The sequence below is a fragment of the Pteropus alecto genome, unplaced genomic scaffold, assembly GCF_000325575.1.
Source record: "Pteropus alecto unplaced genomic scaffold, ASM32557v1 scaffold109, whole genome shotgun sequence".
NCBI classification, from domain to species: domain Eukaryota; kingdom Metazoa; phylum Chordata; class Mammalia; order Chiroptera; family Pteropodidae; genus Pteropus; species Pteropus alecto.
Window position 1 is genome coordinate 7,036,315 of NW_006494608.1, and position 23,248 is coordinate 7,059,562.

At 34.2% G+C, this 23,248-nt stretch overlaps 1 protein-coding gene across 1 annotated transcript in view; it reads right to left on the reverse strand.

Moving 5' to 3' along the window:
* Nucleotides 1-2,996: 2,996 nt before the first annotated feature.
* The window catches only part of PRKAR2B (protein kinase cAMP-dependent type II regulatory subunit beta), an 86,377-nt gene continuing 66,125 nt past the window's right edge, over nucleotides 2,997-23,248 (reverse strand). Inside the window, exons 5-11 of the mRNA XM_006925366.3 lie at nucleotides 18,708-18,814; nucleotides 15,627-15,780; nucleotides 11,146-11,247; nucleotides 9,910-9,984; nucleotides 7,221-7,286; nucleotides 6,949-7,087; nucleotides 2,997-4,985 (exon numbers count right to left, since the gene is read on the reverse strand). Of these exons, the coding sequence (XP_006925428.1) occupies nucleotides 4,852-4,985; nucleotides 6,949-7,087; nucleotides 7,221-7,286; nucleotides 9,910-9,984; nucleotides 11,146-11,247; nucleotides 15,627-15,780; nucleotides 18,708-18,814 (777 nt within the window). The 3' untranslated portion in view covers nucleotides 2,997-4,851. The remainder of the gene's footprint in view (nucleotides 4,986-6,948; nucleotides 7,088-7,220; nucleotides 7,287-9,909; nucleotides 9,985-11,145; nucleotides 11,248-15,626; nucleotides 15,781-18,707; nucleotides 18,815-23,248) is intronic.

Genomic DNA, 23,248 nt, shown 5'->3' on the forward strand with positions numbered 1-23,248 from the left:
TGATGTGCTATAGTAATAAAAGTGCTGAGGATATTTAAGTTCAGCTTTAAGGAGCAGTTATGTGAAAGAGATTTGCCAAAGATGTCTTTATAGCGAGCACTTTTCCTAAAATAATGAAAATACTATTTGGTTTTAAAAAGTATCGTTCATTTACATTTCAATAATATAGTCATTATGTAAAGGGAAGTACAATTATATTAAATGTCAGCCTTAGCAGGACCCAGGTAGGTTTTTGACTAGGACAAAGATGGAAAATTAGCAACTAGAAGCAACTTTATCCAAGATTTTGACTGGTCATATTTACTGTTCATAAACTCATTCAGGGGTTCTATTTTGTAAACTTTTTTCCATGCTAAATAGAAAACATTTAGAGTTTCACTTCTGGGTTGTTGCAGTCAACGGCTGAGGCAGGTCTTGTTTTGAGTCTTTTTCCACTTACACTTAACTCTCCTTTGCACCTAGAAGTCATTGTTTTTCCAACTAAGAGTAAAAAATGCATTTACTTACTATAATGAATTATAATTGGTACTAACAACATATTTCACGCATATTCATTTTGCAGTAGTGTTTTTTAATATTTGGGAAAATGGCAAGACTCGGGCCATGGTTAAAATCAAAATCTGATAGGTGGCATTTCATTTTTATGGGGTAGACAATTACTTCCGTATCATACATCACATGCTTCAAGATTTCCTAGCCAATGAGCGTAAAAAGGGACAGAATGATCTAGATCTATTGGTCAAATAATAAAGCTTTCCTCTCAAAATGATGTCTGCATTGGAAACTTTCTATAAATTTCTCTATATATCAGGCTCAATAATATCATTATTAGGACAATATATGAAGCCAAGAATTGCATGAGGAATCAAGAGATCTCAATTACCCACAAGTTCTGCCATGGGCTCACAAAGTTCGTGGTTTTGGTGAAGTCACTGATTTTCCTGTATTATGTAACTGATTTAAGCTCTCATAGTTATTGTTGGGCACACAAGTCCTCTGGAAATACCTAGTGTACTTTATTGCTTGTATTTCCATATTTATACTTTTAAGTTTTTTTTTTTTAATACCTGTGATGACTAACAGCTATATAGTTTCAGTTGCTCAACCAGTTTTGCTGCCTTTAAAAGTATCCCGGAACAGGGTAAGGTTGTCTCAACTCTTATTCGTTTCTTTTTGTCAAAATTCTAATATTGAACATCAGGTTATACTTCATACTACTTTTAATTTTAGAAGTCAGCATTCACTATCATTCTATTTCCCTATTATGTATTCTGTTTCTCCCTTAGGTATTAACATAATTAGATATTAGAATCCTTCAGTTATTTAACAAATCCTTGACTTATCCAGATGTGTTACTTACCCCTGTAGGCTCACAATTTAAGAATGCCGAAGGTCATCTGATCCTTGTTATAGACATATAACATTTCATGACAAAAATAGGAAAAATTATATCATTATTTTAAAGATGCTTTAGAAAGGAAAAGAACTCAGTATTTAATCTTACATATTTCAATAAAATCTAAAGTTCCTTATTTCATGCCGTATGTTTCACTTGCATTTTTTGAGCATTGTAAATGGTGTGCTAGCATAGTTTATAAGTAAACCAAATACATTCACTCGATTTGTGTCACAGGTAGTATTACTGTTAAAATACATGCACCAAACCCTAGTTCATATAGCTATGCAGGGAACACATATACTCTTTATTAAAACAAATAAGCAGAAGCACCTTCGTGTTAAAAGAATATTCTCCAAGCATTCTTAGCCACGCATAAAACACATCCTTGAATGAAGCTTCAACAGACAATTTCTAAATATTACTAAGGATTCTTAGTGATTACATAACATCCACAAATTAAACGAGGTGTTTTAGATGCTTTAAGACATAAATTCCTTAGCCAGATTTCGTTATTTTAAATGGCTAAATTAGTCTGCAACATGCCAAAGTTTTATCACATGACTAATAGTTAAATTTTAAAAATCTGTTGCCTTTCAGAACCATACTTTCTTGCCACATTATGCCAAGAGGGTTTAAAAAAAAATTTTTTTTTAATTATAGTTGACATTCAATATTATTATAGTTTCAGGTATACAGCATAGTGATTAGACACATATAATTTAGGACATAATTCTCCAGATAGTCTAGTACCTACCTGGCACTATATACAGTTATTATAGTATTGACTATATTCCCTACGCTGTACTTTACATACCCATAACTGTTTTGTAACTACCAATTTGTAATTTTTAATCCCTTCTGCCTGTCACCCAGTCCCCTAAGCCCCCTCCCATCTGGCAACCATCTCTTTGTTCTCTGCTTCTCTATGGGTCTGTTTTTTGTTTTTTAGATTCTGCATATAAGTGAGATCCTATTGTATTTGTCTTTCTCCGTCAGAATACCCTCTAATTCCATCCTTGTTGCTGATGGTAAGATTTCTTTTTATGGCTGAATATTCCATTGTATGTATATGTGTGTGAATATTCCATTGTATATATATGTGTGTGCATGTATACACACACACACATACATACATACATAATCATCTTTATCTAGTTATCTATTGATGGGCACTTAGGTTGCTTCCATATTGGCTATTGTAAATAGCACTGCAGTGAACATAAGGTTGCATATATTTTTTCAAATTAGTGTTTTGGATTTCTCAGATAAATACCCAAAAGTGTAATTGCTGGGTCATAAGGTAGTTCTATTTTTATTTTGAGGAGCCTCCAAACTGTTTTCCATAGTGGCTGTACCAATTTGCAATCCCATCAATAGTGCACGAGAGTTCCCTTTTCTCTACATCCTCACCAACACTTGTTTGATATATTGATGATAGCAATTCTGACAGGTGTGAGGGGATAGCTCATTGTGGTTTTATAGGGGGGTTTTCACATATGTTGTATCTCTATTGCGCTTTTCACATAGTGCAGTATGTGCTATAGAAGTCATATTAAAGAAACAAGCCCCCCCCAACAACATTAAAAACAATTAACAGTTTATTATAAAAGTGTGCTTTATTATAAGGAAAATTTAAATATAACCAACAATACTGAAAATAATGTAACCGGCATTTACAGCCTTGGTCAGAGTTCCTTATTAAACAGGCATTTTTTGCTATTCCATGAATAGTCAACAATCAGCTTATACAACAAAACAGGTAACTTTAAAAAGTGAATAAAGAATACAGAATGATGAGCCAGAAATTTGGGGTTCCGTGTGTTTTTTCCTGTTTAACAGACATGGCTTTTAAAATAAAAAACAAGTCATCTTCATGTAGTAAGCTCTCTTCCTACAAGAAAGTTTACAAAATTGTTAAACTGTTTTAAAATGTGGCTGAAGTTATACTTTACAGACTTTAACTGTTTATATATACATTATCTAATTAACACATTTTAACATTTTCATTATATAAGACCATAAACATCCTCTAATGAGACCACAGTAGCAACAGAATAATTTTACCCATGTATATATTTCTTTAAAACATGTTTCCCAAAATGGAATTGCTCATTTAAAAGTGAACTGGTTAGAATTAATTTCTCTAGACATTGGGATCATGTAGGCTAGAAATTATGTCAAACTATATTGCTTTGGTCGAATAAAATTCATGTTATGTGCCGAATAATAAGCATATCTGTTATCAATGAAAACCTATAAAGGTTGAGTTCATTCTGCACTTTTAACTGTGAGTGTACATCAAAGCAAATGGCAATGCCTGAATGGTGTATGTGGAGTAGGCAGAAATTCCTTTTATCTTTGTATATGGTTTTGCTGATAAAAATTTATTTCCTACCACCTTGGAGGAACCCCATGATTCAGATGTCTGAAAGGACTGTATTATGGACACCTAGTGAAGAACAAAGAAATATCCTGTGGGCCTGAAATATCCTGATAAGGCCCCCAAATTATTTTTGGTATAGAAGGTTTTGTTTGTTTGTTTCTTGTTTTTTTTTTTTTTTGGTAGTATAAGATTTTAGGCTTTTTTTTTTTTTTTTGTAGTATGTATAAGATTTTAGAAGACAACAAGTAAATTTAAGTAGCTTTTTAAAAAAAAAAAAACTTTGTGGCATTAAATGTTAAACTCAAAATTTTAAAGATAAAGAGAATTGCACATGAAAAAGGGAGCAGAGATATATGCTTTATGAAGAAAAAGTGTTAATGATCTCTCATCTCAAAAAGACTGTATTACAATGACTAAATTGCCTGCCCTTAAAACCACTGAACTATGTAGTTTACTGACATTATGCCAAAGAAGTCAAAATGTACTTTATTGCAAAAAATATAAAAGGTTTTAAAATTGCATATGATGTTTTATACCATTTCATCAATAGGCCAAGGTCAGCACATAACTTATCAAGCCAGAAAAACTTTAAAACAAAAATAATTAAAATTGTACTTACTATATATATGAGTTGTAAAAAGAATGTGATGCCATGCTGTTTAGCATGATTCATTGCCAGGTTCCCTCTTACATGGGTATAGTCACTAACATATCAATCTGAGTAAGTCAGAACAAATACATATTACCTATGATAACATCCTTATCTTCTTAAACACAGATACTTTCAGTATATTACAATTACTTGAATAAACCTCTCAAATAATTTTGTGGAGTAGAAAATCATTTTATCAGTATGTCAATATTTTTATGATCTACTCTTTAGAAACTGATGTTAAAGCCTATTGTCTATTAAATCACTACTCTGTTTACTGATACATTGTAAATGTAAAAAAAGGAAAAAACCTGAAATCACAGAAAATGCTTGGCATCTACACAAACACATTCTCAGTGGACTAACCACTACTGTGTAATTTTGTCACTATAGGTCTTCTTGCTCCATACTTTTGCTTCATGCAGTAGGTTCAACAATATCCATGTTTGTTCCAAACAGGGCAACTAATTGTTCTTCATAGGTGGTGATGTTCCTTTTCATAATTTCCATGCAAGGTCCCAAAAGCCTTTCAAATGCTTGCACATCCATGGCTAAGAAAAAGGGAGAATAAAAAATAAATAAATAACATTCTTTGAAACTCTGCAAAATTTCTGAGACACTTATGATATCATTCTGCATATGTCAATAATACAATGGTATTTTTAGATTTAAAAAAAGGCATAAAGATAAAAATGTTCCACTTTTCTAAAGGAAGTAGCAAGGGTCTCTTGACAATATGATGTGCAATGCAAGGGTTGGTGGGAGGTTCCTGATTTGGTTGAGAAAAGAATGAGGGATTATCACAGGCAAGACTTTGGAATTTAAAATAATTAATTTTGATGTCACCTGAGTAATACAAACTCCTCAAAGATGGCAACAGAGTGTTTTCTATCCTATTTTTCCACCTCAGGGTTTACAGTGCCACGTTGTAAAGACCAAATGTCGCCTTTTATAATTTTAACTACTGTCTAGTCACTTCAAAATTGCAGCCCAAATAATGCTTTTGTCTACTTCTATAAGTATATATCACATGTCACTTTGCTGGTCTGTCTCATGCAATATTTAAAACAATTTATAATGTGCACATGGAAAATATCATACTACCATAGAAATACAAATTAAAATACGTTGTTTTTTGCCTTTTAAATTTGCAAAGGTAAAAAAGGCAATGGTTATAATAAAGTGAATGGATATTCTCACACTGATGGTAACATATAAATTGGTACAAATAAAAGTTATCTGCCATATATATAACTATAAAAAGAAAATCCACTTCTGAAACCATTTCTAAGAAAAAATCCTATATACGGAAAAGTAGTCTATACACACACCTCAAAAAAAGAAAACCCTTCCCCCCACAAATGGAGCCAAAACTCTCAAAATATGTAGCAGTGGGGAATCATTAAATAATTTATAATGTGTATATTTCTCTAAGAGAATGTTACACTTTGCTGTAAAAAAAAAAAAAAAAAGGAAATGCCTAAACTATAATGAATTTAGAAAACAGTTTACAAAATAGTTTAAAAACAGAAAACTCATGCGAATAAGAAATAATAAGATGTGGCAGTCACTGAGTGGTGGTGATATGGGTGCCTCTTAGTTTTTCTTACTTTTTCTGTATTTCTCAAATTTTCTTTAATGTGAATATAATTTATTATAGAAAAAAATAATGGGGTGTCACATCACCTTTACTATTACTGTCTAATATCTCTACTCAGGGATATTACCTGTCAGTTTCTAACTTGATTAATATTATACTTTAAAACATTTTAAAAAGTGACTTCTCTAAGAAGTTAATTCTGAGGATACTAGCAAATCTTAAGAACACTGAAGCTAAGTTTATTCTACTAAACTGGGGGAAGAGAATAGTGGCTACTTACTGTTGAATCATTTTTTAAAAGAAAATGTCACCTATAGTGACACCACCTGAATTATATTTTTCATTATTAAAGTAAGTTATTTCTTACATATAAAACCTCACATACAGATATTTTCTAGCTGAAGATGGCATTTCTGCTAAGCTACTATATGGTATAAGATGGTAATTAAACAGCTGAACAATAATGAAAATTTTATTGTGCTTTGATAAACCTGAACCTTTGTTTCCCAGCACTAGGATAAGTATTACCACAGACATTTCCACTTTCCGCACAGAGCTTAATGTACTTTATAAAAATATTGTTTTAACCTTTTTTGAGGAACACAACATAGTGCATGTTATTTATCTGAAAGATCAAATATAAACCTCAGTACTCTGTTCTTATTTTAATAATCAAAATAAGATGTAATTTCATGCTTCTGAAAAAGAACACAATGTGTATGTATGTGAAAGTTTTAAAGAAAAAAATGGCTTCCACGAACTGATTTTATAATGCAATGAATCCTAACCTTGTTATATATTGTGGAGCCCATAAAAACCATGAGCCCAGTAAGATAATCCATTACAACACGAATATGTAAAATGCACACATAACAATTTCAACCAGGAGAAGCATTCCCACTATTGAGTCCTACCTAAACATTTGACAGTCCCAATGGCGTGTGCAGACGCTGCTCGAGGTTTGTTAGTTACCAGAGCGAGTTCTCCAAAGTACTGTCCCCGAGAACACCGAGCGATTTCTACTGCACCGTTCTCTTCCACTTCTGATTTACCCTGACAAGGTAATCAAAAGCATCAGCTTTTACTCAGCTTGTTAGAAATAAAAGTTAACCTTAGTCTAAACATCAAAAAGAAAATTTATTATGTTCCTTGCTAACATATGTGGATTTTCAGATTTTACACTCACCTTCCTTTTCATAGTAATTTTCACTTCTCCAGATTCTACAATGAAAAAGGAATCAGCCAAATCTCCCTATGAGAATAAAACAAAAACAGAGGGTGAAATTGCAAATTTAGATGACAACAATCTTGCCTATCATACCCCTGAAGTCAATCCAACCCCAATGCACAGACGATTTGCTTGAAAAGTGAAACCTCATAGGAACTGGCTACCTCTCACTATGGAAAATGAGAGGTTACAACTGATAATTAGAGAGTAATGATTTCATTTGTAAAATTATTTGAAAAAATATACTCTCTACCACAGCATTTCTGCTAAAACTATCCAAGAAAACATGGCAAATAACACTGAGGTAAGAATTTCAACAAACTTCAGCCTGGATAACAGCAGAGATGTAAGAAAAAGCAGCACCATTCCCACAGCACCTTCGGTCAGCAGAAATATGGCAGCTGATGCTGTGCTCCCTGTGTTGTGCTAATATAACAAGCAGTAGCATGGTGGCCCAAGATAAGCTACTGACTCCCGAAAAGGGCACCGCCCAGACTTACTTGGAAACAGTAGATGTGGGTCCTTATGTTTTGATTGCAGTTAGCTAGGGGACCAAACTCTGAGATGCCAGTTTACTGACAATCCACCTCAAGGCCTTCTAAAAAGACTTCTAAAAAGTGTTGCCATTTCTGACTACATACTCTTTTTTCTTGGTGGAATAAACTCTGCCATGATTTTCAATGATGCCTTCTGAATTAAACAGTATAATCAGAAGATAACAGGTACTGACTTTTTGAGCCTCTCAAAAGTAATTGTGAAGAAACTTAGGTATTTCAAAAGTCTTTAATACAATTCAAGAAATAAAGTATCAGATTACCTCACACAAATAAATGTAGTCTAGATTTATGTAATATAGTGTAGACATATGTCTATAAATGCTTAAAAGATAACTAATATCTCAAAATATCTCTAATAAACTGTAGTATATATATCACCTTTCATAAGAGCTTCATGTTAAATTTTCAAGTGTTTTGAATCAGTAGGACTAAAGACAACTCTGTAATTTTGTTCTCAAAACATGCTCTAAGTGCATGTAAAACTGGTGAAATCTAAATAAGGTCTGTGGATTAGGCCAATGTCAGTTTTCTAGTTTTGATATTGCACTGTAGTGATGCAAGATGCACTTGGAGAAACTAGGTGAAGAGTGCATGGGATGTCTTTGTATTACTTTTGCAACTCCCTTTGAAGCTATGTAATTTCAAAATAAAAAACTAAAAAAAAGGTGCTCTATACTTTGTTACTTATCAATTTATATAGTAGAACCTTAGTTTTGTTCTTTGATTTGACTCCATTCCTTTCCAATTCTTCTCTGCTCCAAACCCTATGTGTATGTACAGAGATTGATTTACTTGTTTCTTTGCTTTCTAAAATAATTCTTTCCTTAGTCTCACAGTCCTTAAATCTTGTTTCACATATATCAAAAGAGATATTTTAATAAATAGTACAATACAGTATAATATTGTGATAAGAATTACAGATTCTATTAAAAATCTGTTTAAATCATTTGTTCAATTCTTCAAAAATGTAACTAGGAAATAAAGTACTATCATCTGCATGCTTATGGGTCCCAGGCCTGGCTGGTCCCAGGTCTGGCTGTGATCCAGGCTCGCGGCTAGGAATAGGACCCTGGATTTAGAATGTTACATTAGTGAGCAGGGCGCCTGCGCCTAAAATATGTAAACATAATTCAACTTACTGTATCACACATGTGTGGCTGAATGCCACTATTGTACTCCGCTATAGCCATGTGGTCCCCTGGAGAACAGAAGGGGAGCAGAAGAACAGAAGCAGAAACCCACTCCTTGCAATAGACTGCACTTCCCCCAATAGAACTGTGCTCCCCACAATAAAGTTGGTGTGGGCCATTTCATTTTCATGTCGGCCTCTTGTGCATTCTTCCAACTGGGCATCTCACCACCGAAACCTTCCCTTCTCGACCAGCTTGGCACTGACAATGCTGTATTTGTGAACTTCAACTGTCTTCCTAAATTTTACTTCTTGGTAGCCCTATTCTAGCCAAGGTATATATTACTACTAGTTTCAACTGGGATCTTAGAAAAAACATTACAAGTTAAATAAGATGTTGGCCCCCATTTAGCCAACACACTGCACCATATACTGTATTGGCCCTGGAAAATTAACCAGGAAGGGAACACACTGCACCATATACTGCATTGACCCTGGAAGCCAATACAGTATATGGTGCAGTGTGTTCCCTTCCTGGTTAATTTTATCAGAGAGCAGCCGCAGGCAGTTTCAACATGAACTAATCACACAAAATGCTATAATATCTTCCAATGCACCTTTGGGGTCCTTACTAATCTCACAGAACACTCCCCTGTTTTTCCTCTTAAAAATGACATCTTATTCTTTATATACATGTGAATTTCATGTCATGTGCAAATATCCATTTGATGATTTAATGCATATTCATTAGAATTATATAAGTAAAAATATCCAAATAGCTTAATGGCTATAAATTAAACCATTTTTAGTAAATTAAACCAGGTCATTTGGTAGAAGCAATATTCATTTAATCCATTACTACATGCTAATTATAGACACATGAAAAATTTACCAAGATTTACAATGTAGAAGAACCTTTTGGAATATAACCCTAAACTGAATTACATAAAAAGTATTATACCTGAGCAATGATTTGTTCTCCATCATTGTATACTTTGGTGCCTATCACATCTACCACTTTCAGGCGTTCAGAAACCTACAAAGGGAAAAAAAAGACAACGTTAAACAGATTAATTGGGTAATCTTACTTATTTCAGAGATGTAAAAATTGGTAGCCCACAGGCCAAATACACTGAGCAGTGTGTGGTTTTATGTGTTACAGTAATTATCAGCCAGCATTTTAAAATAAATTTCTCATAAAAATTTCAATTCCCAGCTTCTCTTGAAAAATCAGGAGATTGAGCGACACTCAGCCCATATTACATGGCAACAGTAAGCTATGGTGGAATAGCAGTTGTTTCTTTAGATAAAGCACATGTTCTCTAGTTTACCAAAGCCCCTACTGGCTTGGTTTTCTTCTTTATGTTACTTGCCTAGCTCTGAAGGCATGTGAATTTCCAACCCCCCCGATCTATTTTTATTTAAAGAGAGATGCTGCTAGAGAAGATGAGCTGCCTAATATGCATTCTGTAATGTGGCCAAAATTTCTGCCAGGCACATACTGACAATACAATAAAGAGATATTTCAGTAGATGAGTCAGTACTAACCCCAAGGATTTTGGCTGAGATGCTAGAAGGACTAAGATGGGGAAGAAAGGGGAGGAGAAAATTTAAGATGTGTTAGGTCTGAGGTGTCTATTAGGTGTTTGAGAGGAAATGTTAAATATGCAGTTAGTAAATGATCTGGCATTCAAGGAAGGGTTCTCGCCAAGTGATGTCAATTTTAAAACGCATCAACTTACAGTATTTAAAGCCAGGGGATTTGAAAAGTTCATCAAGTGAATAAGAGTAGCCTAAAAAAAGAAAATACTCTGGAATGCCAATTTTAAGAGAAAAGGAGAAGAGGCCAGTGAGGACATTGTGTATTTAGATAACCTCTCCCTGAAAAGGTATTCTAATGGCTATTGCTGACACGTGACTTTTTTAAGTCTGCTTTGAGATAAAGACAGCATATAATTCTGCTATAGATACTCACAGGAGCATCTATACTTGTAAACAATAAAACTTACTATTACTTGTAAACAACAAAACAAATGCAATTATATGTAGTAAAAGAAATATTGAGTTATACAAACACTATAATTTTTTAAATGAAAATATGGATAGATTTTTATTCAAAGAAACTTTTGTGTAGAAGTAAACATTCCTAACAAAATAAAAGCTTTGAAAGCAAAATAAAGCATAAATATATACTTACTTCCAAAGATTTAAGGAATGGCAGTGACTCAATAAAGCTTTCATACATTTTTCTTTTTTTGGCATTATTTTTTACAATTATTCTTCTGAAGGTTACCCTGTCCTAAAAGGCAGAATATCAAATACAAAGACAATTAAAAGGGAGATTTTATGAGGGAAAAAAGTTTAAAGAGATAGTTTCATTTTATTCCCTATAAGGAACAAACGATTGAAGATTTTGAAACAAAGATTAACAATATTATACCATTAATTAAACCAGTTTCAGATTTTTATTTCTTCAAGCATAAAATATAGAACCATATAAAATATTGTTTTCATTTTTTTAAAGGAAGCATCAGTTTACTTTTATTCAGGACAGAGCTCTGAACACCACATAATTAGGCTAAACCCACGAGGTGGCGCTGTCACACCATTTTAAAAACTAGATACTATTACCGTATTTCCCCCCTCAGCTTTATTGAGATATAACCGACCTATAATGTTATGTAAGCTTAAGGTATACAATGTATGGATTTGATATATATTGTGAAATGACTACCACAGCAGGGTTAGCTAACACTTCTATCACCTGACATAATTACCATTTATTCTTTGTGGTGAGAACATTTAAGATTTATTCTCTTAGCAATTTTCAAGTATGTAAATACAATATTAACTATAATCCCCATGCTGTACATTCGATCCCCATAATTTATTCATCTTATAACTGGAAGTTTGTACCCCTTGACCAATAACTCCCCATTCCCCCACCCCTCAGCTGCTAGCAACCATTTTATACTGTTTCTATGAGTTTGAACTAGCACCCAGTTCTTTTACTGGGGATGACAGCCCCAGACTGTTATAAAATTGACTCTCTAAGACATGACCAACATTTTTTTTTTGAGGTATAGACATATATTAGTTTCAGGAGTACAATATAATGATTTGCTATTTGTATATATTGTGAAATGATCACCATATTAAGTCTAGTTAACATCCGTCACCTACATAGTTACGAAACTTTTATTCTTCTGATAAGAACTTTTAAAATCTACTCTCTTAGCAAGTTTCAAATGTACAATACAGTTCACTACAGACACCATGCTGTGCATTATATCTCCAGGACTTTTTATTTCATAACTGGAAATTTGTACCTTTTGACTCCCTTCACCCAAGACCAGCATTTTTATAAAAAATAAAATAGAACAGAAAATAGCATGTGTCCCTTTTAGTAAAGTGATTTTTAGTAATATATTTACACACAAACACATACAAACTTATGCACTAGTTGTGATGTTTCCTAATGTGTTTATATGGGCTACGGTAAAAAAAAATATATATATGGAAAACACTATTAGAAAAATTTTTTAAATCATAAAGCAATTATAATGTAAGAGTTCTTGGAAAATTTTTTGGGTCACATCTACATTACGTCAGTTCTCTGTTTTAAAAATGTGCATAAAGAAACTATAGCTTCTTGAGTAAAGTCTAATTCCAGTGTTTATTTCATGCTCATCGTTTTAAATTGTTCCTATGTTTATACTACTTAACCTCAAAAATACAGAACTGAATTAAGAGACTAAAGAAATTTTAAAGATAACTCGAAAAATGTGTTTTCTATAAGTTTTATTTTGCAAATATTCCTACAAAACATTATTTTAGTTCTTAGTAAAGAGCCCCCAGAATTATGTTAGTTTGACATACACTGATGATACCATTTTAATATAAAATATAAAAACTGGGATATGTTCATTAACTAATTACTATGCCAACGTATTAAGGCTGAATTGAAATGAACTGGAGAAGGATGGAGAAAAATGCCGGTGTATCTGGGAGATGAAACATCCTGTTCTCCAATTTAGTTTATTACAACTTTATAAGGGCTGTAATTTGTATTCGTGCTATTTTTTTTTAAAAAAAAAAAAGTTTTACAAGGTAATTAGAAAAATAGTTTTTAAATTTCCAAGCTTGGCTCTGCATCAGAATCAGCTGTACTTTTTTAAAAAAAAAAAAAAAGTTTCTTGAGGTTCCAGACTTTAATGACTCAAAATCTCGGCATGTAGGGCTCAATAACAGATCAGAGCTCCGCTACAGAAGTACAGATATAAAGCAAATCCTAAGAGAAAAGTCCTTTATAGACTAGTTTAACTTTGCAAATAATACTCAGTGACAGTTAACCTTAGAGAATTAACTGATCTACATGACCATGCTGATGATTCAGAGGCGACTACTGAAATGACTAGGATAAAAACATTTGAAATGGGACCTTCTGAATTACATTTATATGTCACAATGGGTATGAAGAGGTGAGCCACTAATAGAAATATTTTCCTGACACATATAGCTCATTGTGGTTATTTTTTAAATTGCTAAACTATTTCTAGTCTTCTCTGTTTTGTAGTAAACTCCGCCCATAAAATGTTGTTGCAGCTGGTTCCCAAACCTGATTCTGTATCAGAATCACTTGAGGAGCTTTTATGAAATATAGGTTATTGAGGCCTTAAAAGAAAAATTTTTCTACTTCCCTGAAAAGAGGCTAGTTAGGCAAACTGTTCTTTAAAAGTAGGTCTTCAGTATTGATTGATTATATTATTCTATTTAAAAAAGCTATTGCACCAACACACATACCCCAAGGTGATCATCACAAACTGTCCACTTTTATAAAGTTTAATAACATACAGATTAGTAAAAATCTCTGAAAAATGCTTGATCCTTCTTGAAAGCTTAAGTATCACGCACTCTGGGAAACGCTGGGCCTTTATACCTGCTTTATGGCTTCGACCAGGGCTTAAAACTATCAATACTCAAAGGAGTCGACCAGATGCATGTGTGATCTCGAGCCTACGATTTGCAAGCAGGAAGTTTCCTTACCATGAGATAATCTGACCCTGGCTGGTAACCCCACTATGAGGGTTAATTTTTTAAATGCTACTCCTTAATGAAACAAGTCATGGCCGACTCTAGCTTTACCTGCTGCTCTGATGACAGGCAAATACTACCTATGGACCAAGTCTGCAATGGTTTAGAGTTTTTGCTGGCTTTGGATATTCAAATCTTTGATAGTTCTTACAACACTTCAGATGATGAATTTCCCTCCACCTGAAACAATTCCAGTTATTCTTCAACAACTTAAAAGGTGACTCATCACATTTTTAATAAGTAAACAGTAACTGCCTGGTTCTAATAAGAAGAAATGTACACTATGTCTTATTCCTCTGATCGAGCATATTTTTATCAGCTGAATCCCCTTCAGAGTCAAATGCTGAGTCGTGATTGAATAATGTGTAACTTCTGTAAAGCTACAGTCCTCGGAAATGAGATTGTTAACATGATTCATATTATTTCAATCTCTTCTCCTTCCACAAAGGAGTTCAGAGAAATAACTGGATAAATGCATGTCAAAACTTTAGGGTGGGTTGTTTTTAACAATTTTAAAAGAAAATACAAATATTGTAAACATTCTCTTAAATCAGTGTTGCTGAGTATTCTGGACACCAGCAGCATTGGTGTCTCATGGGAGCTTATGAAAAATTCAGAGTCACAGGCCTTGTCCCAGATTCACTGAATCAGAATCTGCATTTTAACTAGATTCCCAGGTGATCTGTAATCTGAGAATCACGAGCTTCCAGAATCAGCTTTACTAGTGCCCGCTACTCTGCTTCCTGATTATTATCTGTGAAAGGACTCTCTCTCCCTACCTCACTCAAACATCTCTAAACCAACTTTTAAGTCTTGTAGAAATACCACCTAAGTCCTAGAGCATCTGATTAAATTTATCTGTGGTAAAGCCTTGGCAAGAGGATTTTTTTTTAAACACCTCCCCCTGCCTCCCGGCCCAAGTAATTCTGATATGCATCCAAATGAGAGGCACAGGCATCAGGTAATTTTTTTTTTTTTTTTGCAAAGCAGCTTTTCAATGCAAAGTTTTACCAATCAATTTATACCACACCAAGAGAATCAGTTTATAGTGGTTACTCAAACTCTATCATGCATCAGAATCACTTGGCAGGCTTGTTCAAATATAGATTGCTAGGATCCATCTCCAGAGTTTCTCATTTAGTGGGCCAAAATCAATAAGTGGAATCCCAGAATTTGCATTTCTTGCAAGTTTCCAGGAGATACAGATGCTACTGGTAAGGAGACCACACTTTGGGAACCACAGATTATATAATACTAAACACAGAAAGCTCTCTGAGAAAATAGCACTGAGAGCTTTGGTTGTTTGTGTGGCTAGCTAGTTAAGAGTGGGTAAAAGATGACCATTTTGGAGCTGAGTGTCTTTCCAGGGCCAGTACATTAGGCGCCTGACTTTACTAAGGAAGCAGAACAGAGAGAGTTCAACTCAGCACAGTTGTAGTGCCCAACATTTCAGCATCCAGTAGTTGCTTCATAAAATCCCCAGTGCCTGGTGATGACCCCAAATAAATCTACCTATTAGAACTAAAATACTGGCTTTTGTCACAATGCTTTATAACATTCAAGTCAAAGAAATATTTCACTCACCAAACCCCACAGAGCACCTGGAGAGGTAGCAGTGATTGTGGCTGCTCTGGGTGTATTGTACATTAAGGCCAGTTCACCGAAACTCCCACGATTATCGTAGTTACCAACACATCTTCCAACACCATCACATTTTACATAAATATCATATGTTCCTCTGTTGGACACAGGAAAAAAAAGAGATAAAAGTAATTCAAGTAAAATTTCATTACAAAAAAATCTAGTTTCAGAGGAGAGTCCTGTGCAATAAAATCGCATTCCCAGCCTCTGTTTCCCCTCTGATGACAATAAGCAATAAAAGGGCATTGATGTGTCAGAGACACCATCTGTTACAGACGAGTATGAAGAGACCACCCATCAACTAGACCAGAGTAAGGACCGTACATGTACCTACTGGGGAATATGAGGCAAAACCATAAAAATGTAAGATAAATGATAAAAATATAAGAGAGCAACCAAATAATATATGCATAGGCAACCATCTGAAAGAATGTATATGAAAATGTGTAAGAATAATGAAGGATTCCAGGGACATTAACTATATAATTAAAGAGTTTCTGTTTCTAAAATAAACAAGTACTACTTTTGAGACCAGAAGAAAATAATTTTTTTAAAAATATATAGCTTCAACAATTTGGTCAGCCACTATTATATAGTACTTGGGAGGGTCCTTTATAATCTAAAGGATGGGCTGGCAAGCTGTGGCCCACATACCCAACCGCCTGCTTTCGTAAAGTTTTATTTGAACCCAAACACACTGGTTTATGCATTATCTATAGCTTATTTGTGTAAAACATCAGAGTTGAGTAGCTGCAAGAGAGCACATAGTCCACAAAGCCTAAAAAATTTACATATTTATGTCATCTGACCCTTTATTTTCAATCAACCCCCTATCTAATTATAAAAGTAAAAAGTGACAGAAATCCAGACTTAATATCTGAACCTGTTTTTTAAAAATAGTTTCTCTGTGTTTATCTTTTAATTGGAGTTCTTTTTCTAAGCAAATAAGCCTCAGTGTGCATGCCTCTGCACTACATATTGTCCAGACAGTACATTTATATGAACTACATTCTTCTTGTAGAGGACTGTCTTTCCATATACTGCATTTAATCAGAGAACATGGTTTCAAGGCTTGTTGAAGAACCTGTGAGGGCAAAGAGGTGAAACACCAGTTTTATCCTATTGGTTAAACCCTCACAAAGACGAAAAGGAAGTGTTTTTACTAAAAATGGATTATAAATGGTAAAAATACAATAAAAGCAAAAACAAGCTAATAGGTAAAGGTAGTATTGAATAAGGAAGAGAATAATTGGTTTTGAACAAAATTCATGGGTAGAATGGCTATTTCAGGGATACCGTCTAGAATTTGTTTCATGAATAATTATTTTTCAAGTATAGATTAATTCTTCTATCTATGCTATTTACACTTTTGTGCATCAAAACTGTTCTCTACATTTTCTACCTTAAATAAGGTAAAATATACAACAAATGTACTGACGAGAAGTAAAATGAGCTACTGTCCAGTTAAAATCACATGAATCTAAAATCTAATAAAATACTGTGTGCTGCTTTTCTATGTAGATTCCTTCCATGATAATGTGAGGCCTCAGGCAGTGCAGAGTCATGGAAAGAACACAAACTGTGGCCAAGAGACTTGGCTGTGGGGTTGGCTATGCAATAATCATCTGGGTGAACTTAAGCCCACTCACATCACTTCTCTATGCCTGAGTTTTCATCCATCAAATGGATGATTAGGATCTACCTGAAAAGGATGTACTATATACAAATGTAAGACAATTTTTATAGTTCAAAATACCTACTAAAAGAAGATTAATCCTGTGTTGTATTTGGGGTTCTCATAGACTCCCACAATTAATATAATTAAATAGTTGAATGACTTTATGAAGTGTTTCACTTGATGAAAGCTGTTAATGATATCAAAACCATGACTTTAATTTACATATGAGACAACCCTTTCTGTTCTATTCTAAAATCACAGAGTCCACCCCTGCCCTGGCTAGTGCCTTGGCAAAAGCTCTCTAAGTCACCAAGGCATTCAGGATGAGGGAATGGGGCAATCAGTGAAAACTCTTGATTCAGAGAGCATGCATTACTCTCTGAAGAGCGTAGATCAAGAAATGAGGACTAAGTAGACAGTTGGGGAGTAGTTTTCTACAAGGCTTCTAAGTTGAACACAACTCTACACAGAGAAGCAAATGGAATCCAATCAATCAGGCTGGGAGAGTATCTGAATTCCACACAAAAGAGGAGGGGCTGGGGATACCAACTGCCTCATAAACACTTCACTATCACATTACAAAAGTGAAGAAATACTCAGTTCAGACTGATCCCCTATTACACTTTAGGACACTTAATTATTGCTTAAAGCATACTTAAAGGATAAAGCTTTGAAACAGAACACAACTTAAGTTTTCTGAAATTAGCTTTTTAATGTAAATGCATGCCTTCTCATTTAAATAAAATTTCTCTACAGAATTTTAAAAAGACAAATATAACAACAACAAATATAGAATTTGTAAAAGACAAAGCATAAAGAATTTCTGGAAGGACACATAAACTACTCACTCAACTAACTGGATGATGCTGAAGCAGTAGGAAGAGAAACTGACTTTTTACCGTATGCCCCTTTGATTTTTTTTAAACCATGAGCATGTTTTGCTTTATAGTTAATAAAAGAAGAACCTCTTTAAAAAGATAACTAATTGAGTTATACTGGGATTTAATATCCCAGGTGCCGTATTATGCTTCTAATTCTCACTGTAATAGGCATCTATTACATACTACCTCTCAAATAGAAGTTAACGAAGAGGCTCACAGTGACTGAGCTGTACAGATTGAACTAACCAAAAATAAACAGTTCTCCTATAAATCATGCCTCTTTTCATGATCTAGTCTGGTTTTACTGCATGCATTCACAGCAGGTTTACATGCCTATTATGTACTAATAAGAGTAAAGAGGCAATAGCAACTGTTATCTATTAACTTGTCAGTCATTATAATAACCACTGAGATTAAACACAAAAGGTTCGTTACATTTCAGTAGTGAAGTTATGCAAAACTTACCTATCGATTACATAAAAGTTGTCACCATCATCACCTTGATCGATTACATGTTCCCCTTCTTTGACCAATTTTTCAAACATGGCATCTAATACTTGAGACATCTGCTCCTATTTTTTTTTAAACAAAAGATATAATCTTTGTTTATCTAGAACATTTTTTCTTAAGTAACGATAATTCATTTTGTATTCTGTGAACAAGTGCAAAGAAATGGAAATACCATCATTGCTTTTAAGTCTTGTCAAAAAATACACAGTACAGTCTTTCTAACCACATACAAATGAGAATTATATATTTACTCTTATATTCAGTATCTAAATGAACATAATTATAAATAGGCTATGTCAGAATATTTGTAATTATTACCATTTTAATAAGAAAAATAGCCACCAAACCGCCATATACCTTGTGAAATATAATATTAGCAACTAAAATGACCAGGTTAGTAAAGAACTACTGCAAATGTCTTTTAAAAATATGTTTTTACAACTTCCCTATATTAGTCATCACTAGAATTTATATAAAGATTACCTAAATAGTTAGCGAATTCAAATCCTAACTCCAATCATTTTTGGTTTAGCACCAAAAACAAAACAAAAATAAAAGCAAAATAAATAATGACTATGGCAAATATTCTATCACTATTCTTTGTTACTAAGGTTCTCTTCAAGAAGAAACCATTTAATTCTCTAGGGCAGATTTATTAAAACTGAAGCCAGAAACATCAAATCCATTATCCAAAAGCTATGTAAAATATATAAAAATCTGATTCTGCTAAAATGTGGTTGATGAGGCTTGATTGAGAATAAACTTCAGCTAGTGAGAACAAACTAGGAGGTTAAAGAAATCCTTCCTCAGAACACAGAAAGAAACAATTCAAAAGTCTTAGAACAAATGGATATGGAGAAACAGCGTGGTGCATCGTAATAGAAAAATAAAAAGCCTTAAAAGGGTTATTTTCTTTACCACTTATTAGCTCTGAACATTTGATCAAGTCACTCACTCTCCATGAGTATAAAAGGGTACAACACTAACTGCCCAGGACAAAATCAATTATTATAAGGAGCTGAAGATAGATTGGGGGTGGGGAGGAGATGCAAGTGGAAAACGCATGCTGAAGAAACAAGATATTCTGCTTCAAAAACATGAATCGACCACATCTGATTCTCTTCTTTTTGAGACCCTGTTAACACTTCATAGAGAATATGACAGTATGAATCCACAACAATATAGAGTGTGGGAAAGGGAAACTGATGGAGAGATTTCTAGAGCAAAGGTGAGGTAAATGGGGGAAAGAGAAAGGGTGCAGCCCAAAGTAGGATAGATGGGGTCAGCCACCTGTCAGAGCACCAGGAGGCTGGGAAACACCTGGTTCAGTCAAGATGCGTCTGAGACACAGCTGAAAACAAGTGGACTGATTCAAAGTCATAATCACTTGATACCTTCCAAATGCCACCACCCTGAACAAAGAATGCCTAGCAACCAAATACTGACCCCAACTCTTCCCAGACAAAAGATTAGAGTCAGGTTTTTGGCAGAAACTAAACAAATTAGAGAAAACTAGAACAGCTACTGTGAATACTGGTGCCCTAGAACAAGGACCTTCACTTGCTGTCGTTTAGGGGTAACAGCTGACATGTAACAGCTGACTCCCTGGCCACTCTATCTGAACAGTTAGTACATTGGTTGGCCTGCCTTACTTGGAGCTCCAAGTCAGCTTTGTGTTGCCTTTCTGGTAGGCTACACAACTAAGATAAACAGCAAAATAACACTAGATGAGACAGACAATTCAGGAACAGTAAGAGAGCTTTTAGTAAATTCTACTCTGTATATCCAGAGATATTCAGGATGATATCATATCCATGAGATGAAAAAGTAAATCAGAGAAAAATGAGTAAGTTGGAAATTAAAAACATGATTGCCAAGATTTTCTTCTTCCTTTTAAAATTTTCTTTTTAAAGCAATGTTAGGTTCACAGCAAAACTGAGCAAAAAGTATAGAGTTCTTTCTCATATACCCTCTGCCTCATCCCCAAGCCTCTCCCTACTATTATCATCCCCCACCAGAGGGTACATTGGTTACAACGGATGAACCTACACTGACACTCATTCTCACTCAAAGTCCACAGTTTCCATTAGAGTTCACTCTTGGTGCTGTACACTCTGAGTTTTGGCAAATGTATAATGACATGTACCCATTGTTACAAAATATTTTTAAAAGTAAATCAAAGAGTAAGAAAATAGAAAACCTCAAAGAAAGTTGATAAAGACATGAAAAGACAAGAGTTCCAGAGAAAGTAAAAATAGAGACAATAAAGGGGAGAAAATAATCAAGGAAATATGGGATGAATTTTCTAGAACCAAAGGACATAAGTTCTCATACTGAAAGGGCACATTCAAGTGCCCGGAACTATCAACGACCAAAAACTCCACCTTAACTTGTCAATGTGGCTTTAGAACACCAAAGATAAAGAACAGATCTGCAAAGCTTCCAGCAAACAGAGGAAAGAAGCTCTTAAAAATACAAAAAGACGTTGAACTTCTTTGAGAATAAAGAGAAACGCAAATTAAAACTGAAATGAGATAACCACTTTTCATCTGTCAGATTCAAAAAGATAAAAATGTTAGAATAACATACTGTATTGGAAATGGTGTGGGAAAGAGGTATTCTCATACAGACTGCTGATGGGGAGGTAAAAATGGAACAAATTACAGAGGGCGATCTGTCAATTTTTGATAAAATTTCAAATATGCACACCCTTCACTTCATTTTTTTTCTGGTACGTTATTCTATAGATATATGTGAAAAGATGTGCACAGGCATTTTTCATTGCAGCAAAATACAGCAAAAATTTGGAAAAAAATGAATGTTTACCTACAGGGCACTGGATAAATAAGTTTCCAATCCATGCATTGGAAAGCTATGCAGCTATAAAAAAAGAATGTGAAGATTCTAAGACATCTATCTTTCATTGGAGTCACTGAGAGAGCACTCAAGGGTAATCAGGAAATCTGAAAACCTGCCACAGGGGGAAAAGTTCAGGGAACTGGGGGCATTTAGGTGAGAGAAAAGTAGGCCTGCTTGTGAACACATCTGCTATCTTCTGTTACCCTGATGATGCTGGTGATTCTAGACGCCACAACTGGAACTGCTGAGTGGACATTTCTTAGAAACTTCAGTACAAATGTTAAACACCTGCCCGAGAAATAACTGTCTAGAGTGGCACAGGCTGCCCTGCAGAGAGACAAGCTTCTTGTAGCTTGAGGGAAGTATTCGAGGCAGGCTTTCCATCTTCCATGTGCTGTTGAAATGGCTCAGTGTTTTTCAAACTGTGTTTTGTGGAACCCTGGGACTTTGTGAAGGTGTTCCAGTGATTCTTTAAACAGCTGATTTAATTGCATTCTTAAAGTGTGTTCAACCATTAAATATTAAAACTAATGGAAATCAAAATGCTCAGATTACATATATAATTTTTTTAGGTAAAATTTCACATAACATAAAATTAAACATTTTAAAATGAACAATTAAGTGGCCTCAAAGTTGTACAACCATCACCTACCTCTATGTAGTTCCAAAAAACTTTCATTGCCCCAAAGGAAATCCTGTACCCATTAGTCACTTGCCATTCTCCCCTCCTATTGGCCCCTGGCAACACCAATCTGTGTTCTGTCTTTATGGATTTACCTATTCTGGATATTTCATATAATAGAGTCATATAATACATGATCTTTTCTGTCTGGCTTATTTCACTCAGCATAAGGTTTTTGAGATTCGTCTCTCTTGTGGCATGTATCATACTTAATTCCTTTTTTATGGATGATTTATACACACACACCACAAATTGCTGATTATGCCATCACACTTGGGTTTATTGTACATAATGTGGTTATTGGCTATTGTGAATAATGCAGCTATAAACATTTATATATAAGTATTTGTTTGAATATCTGTTTTGAATATTTTAGGTCTATATCTAGGGGTGGAATTGCTGAGTCATATGGTAATTTCATGTTTAACTTTTGAGAAACTGACCAAGTTGTTTTCCACAATGCCTGATTCATTTTACTTTCCCACCAGCAATTCATTAGGGTTCCGATTTCTCCAAGCCCTAACACTTATTTTCCTTTTTTAAAAAAATTATACCCATCGTATTGGGGGTGAAGTGTTATTTCACTGTAGTTTTGATTTGCATTTGCCTAATGACTGACTAGGTTGAGAATCTTTTCATGTGCTTAGTAGTCATTTGTGTATCTTCTTTGGAGAAATGTCTATTCCAATACTTTGCCCACTTTAAGTTGGGTCTTTTGTCTTTTTGTTCTTGAGTTTTAAGAGTTCTTAATATATTCTAGATACTAGGCCCTTATAATACATATGATTTGCAAACATTTTCTCCCATTCCATAGGCTGGCTTTTCACTTTTTTTTTTTATAATGTCCTTGCTTCACAAAATTTTTTATTTTTTACGAAGTCCAATTTATCTTTTATCTTTTTTTTTTTGTGTGGGTTTGGAAAAGAATTTTTTATTTTTATTTTTTTAATTAATT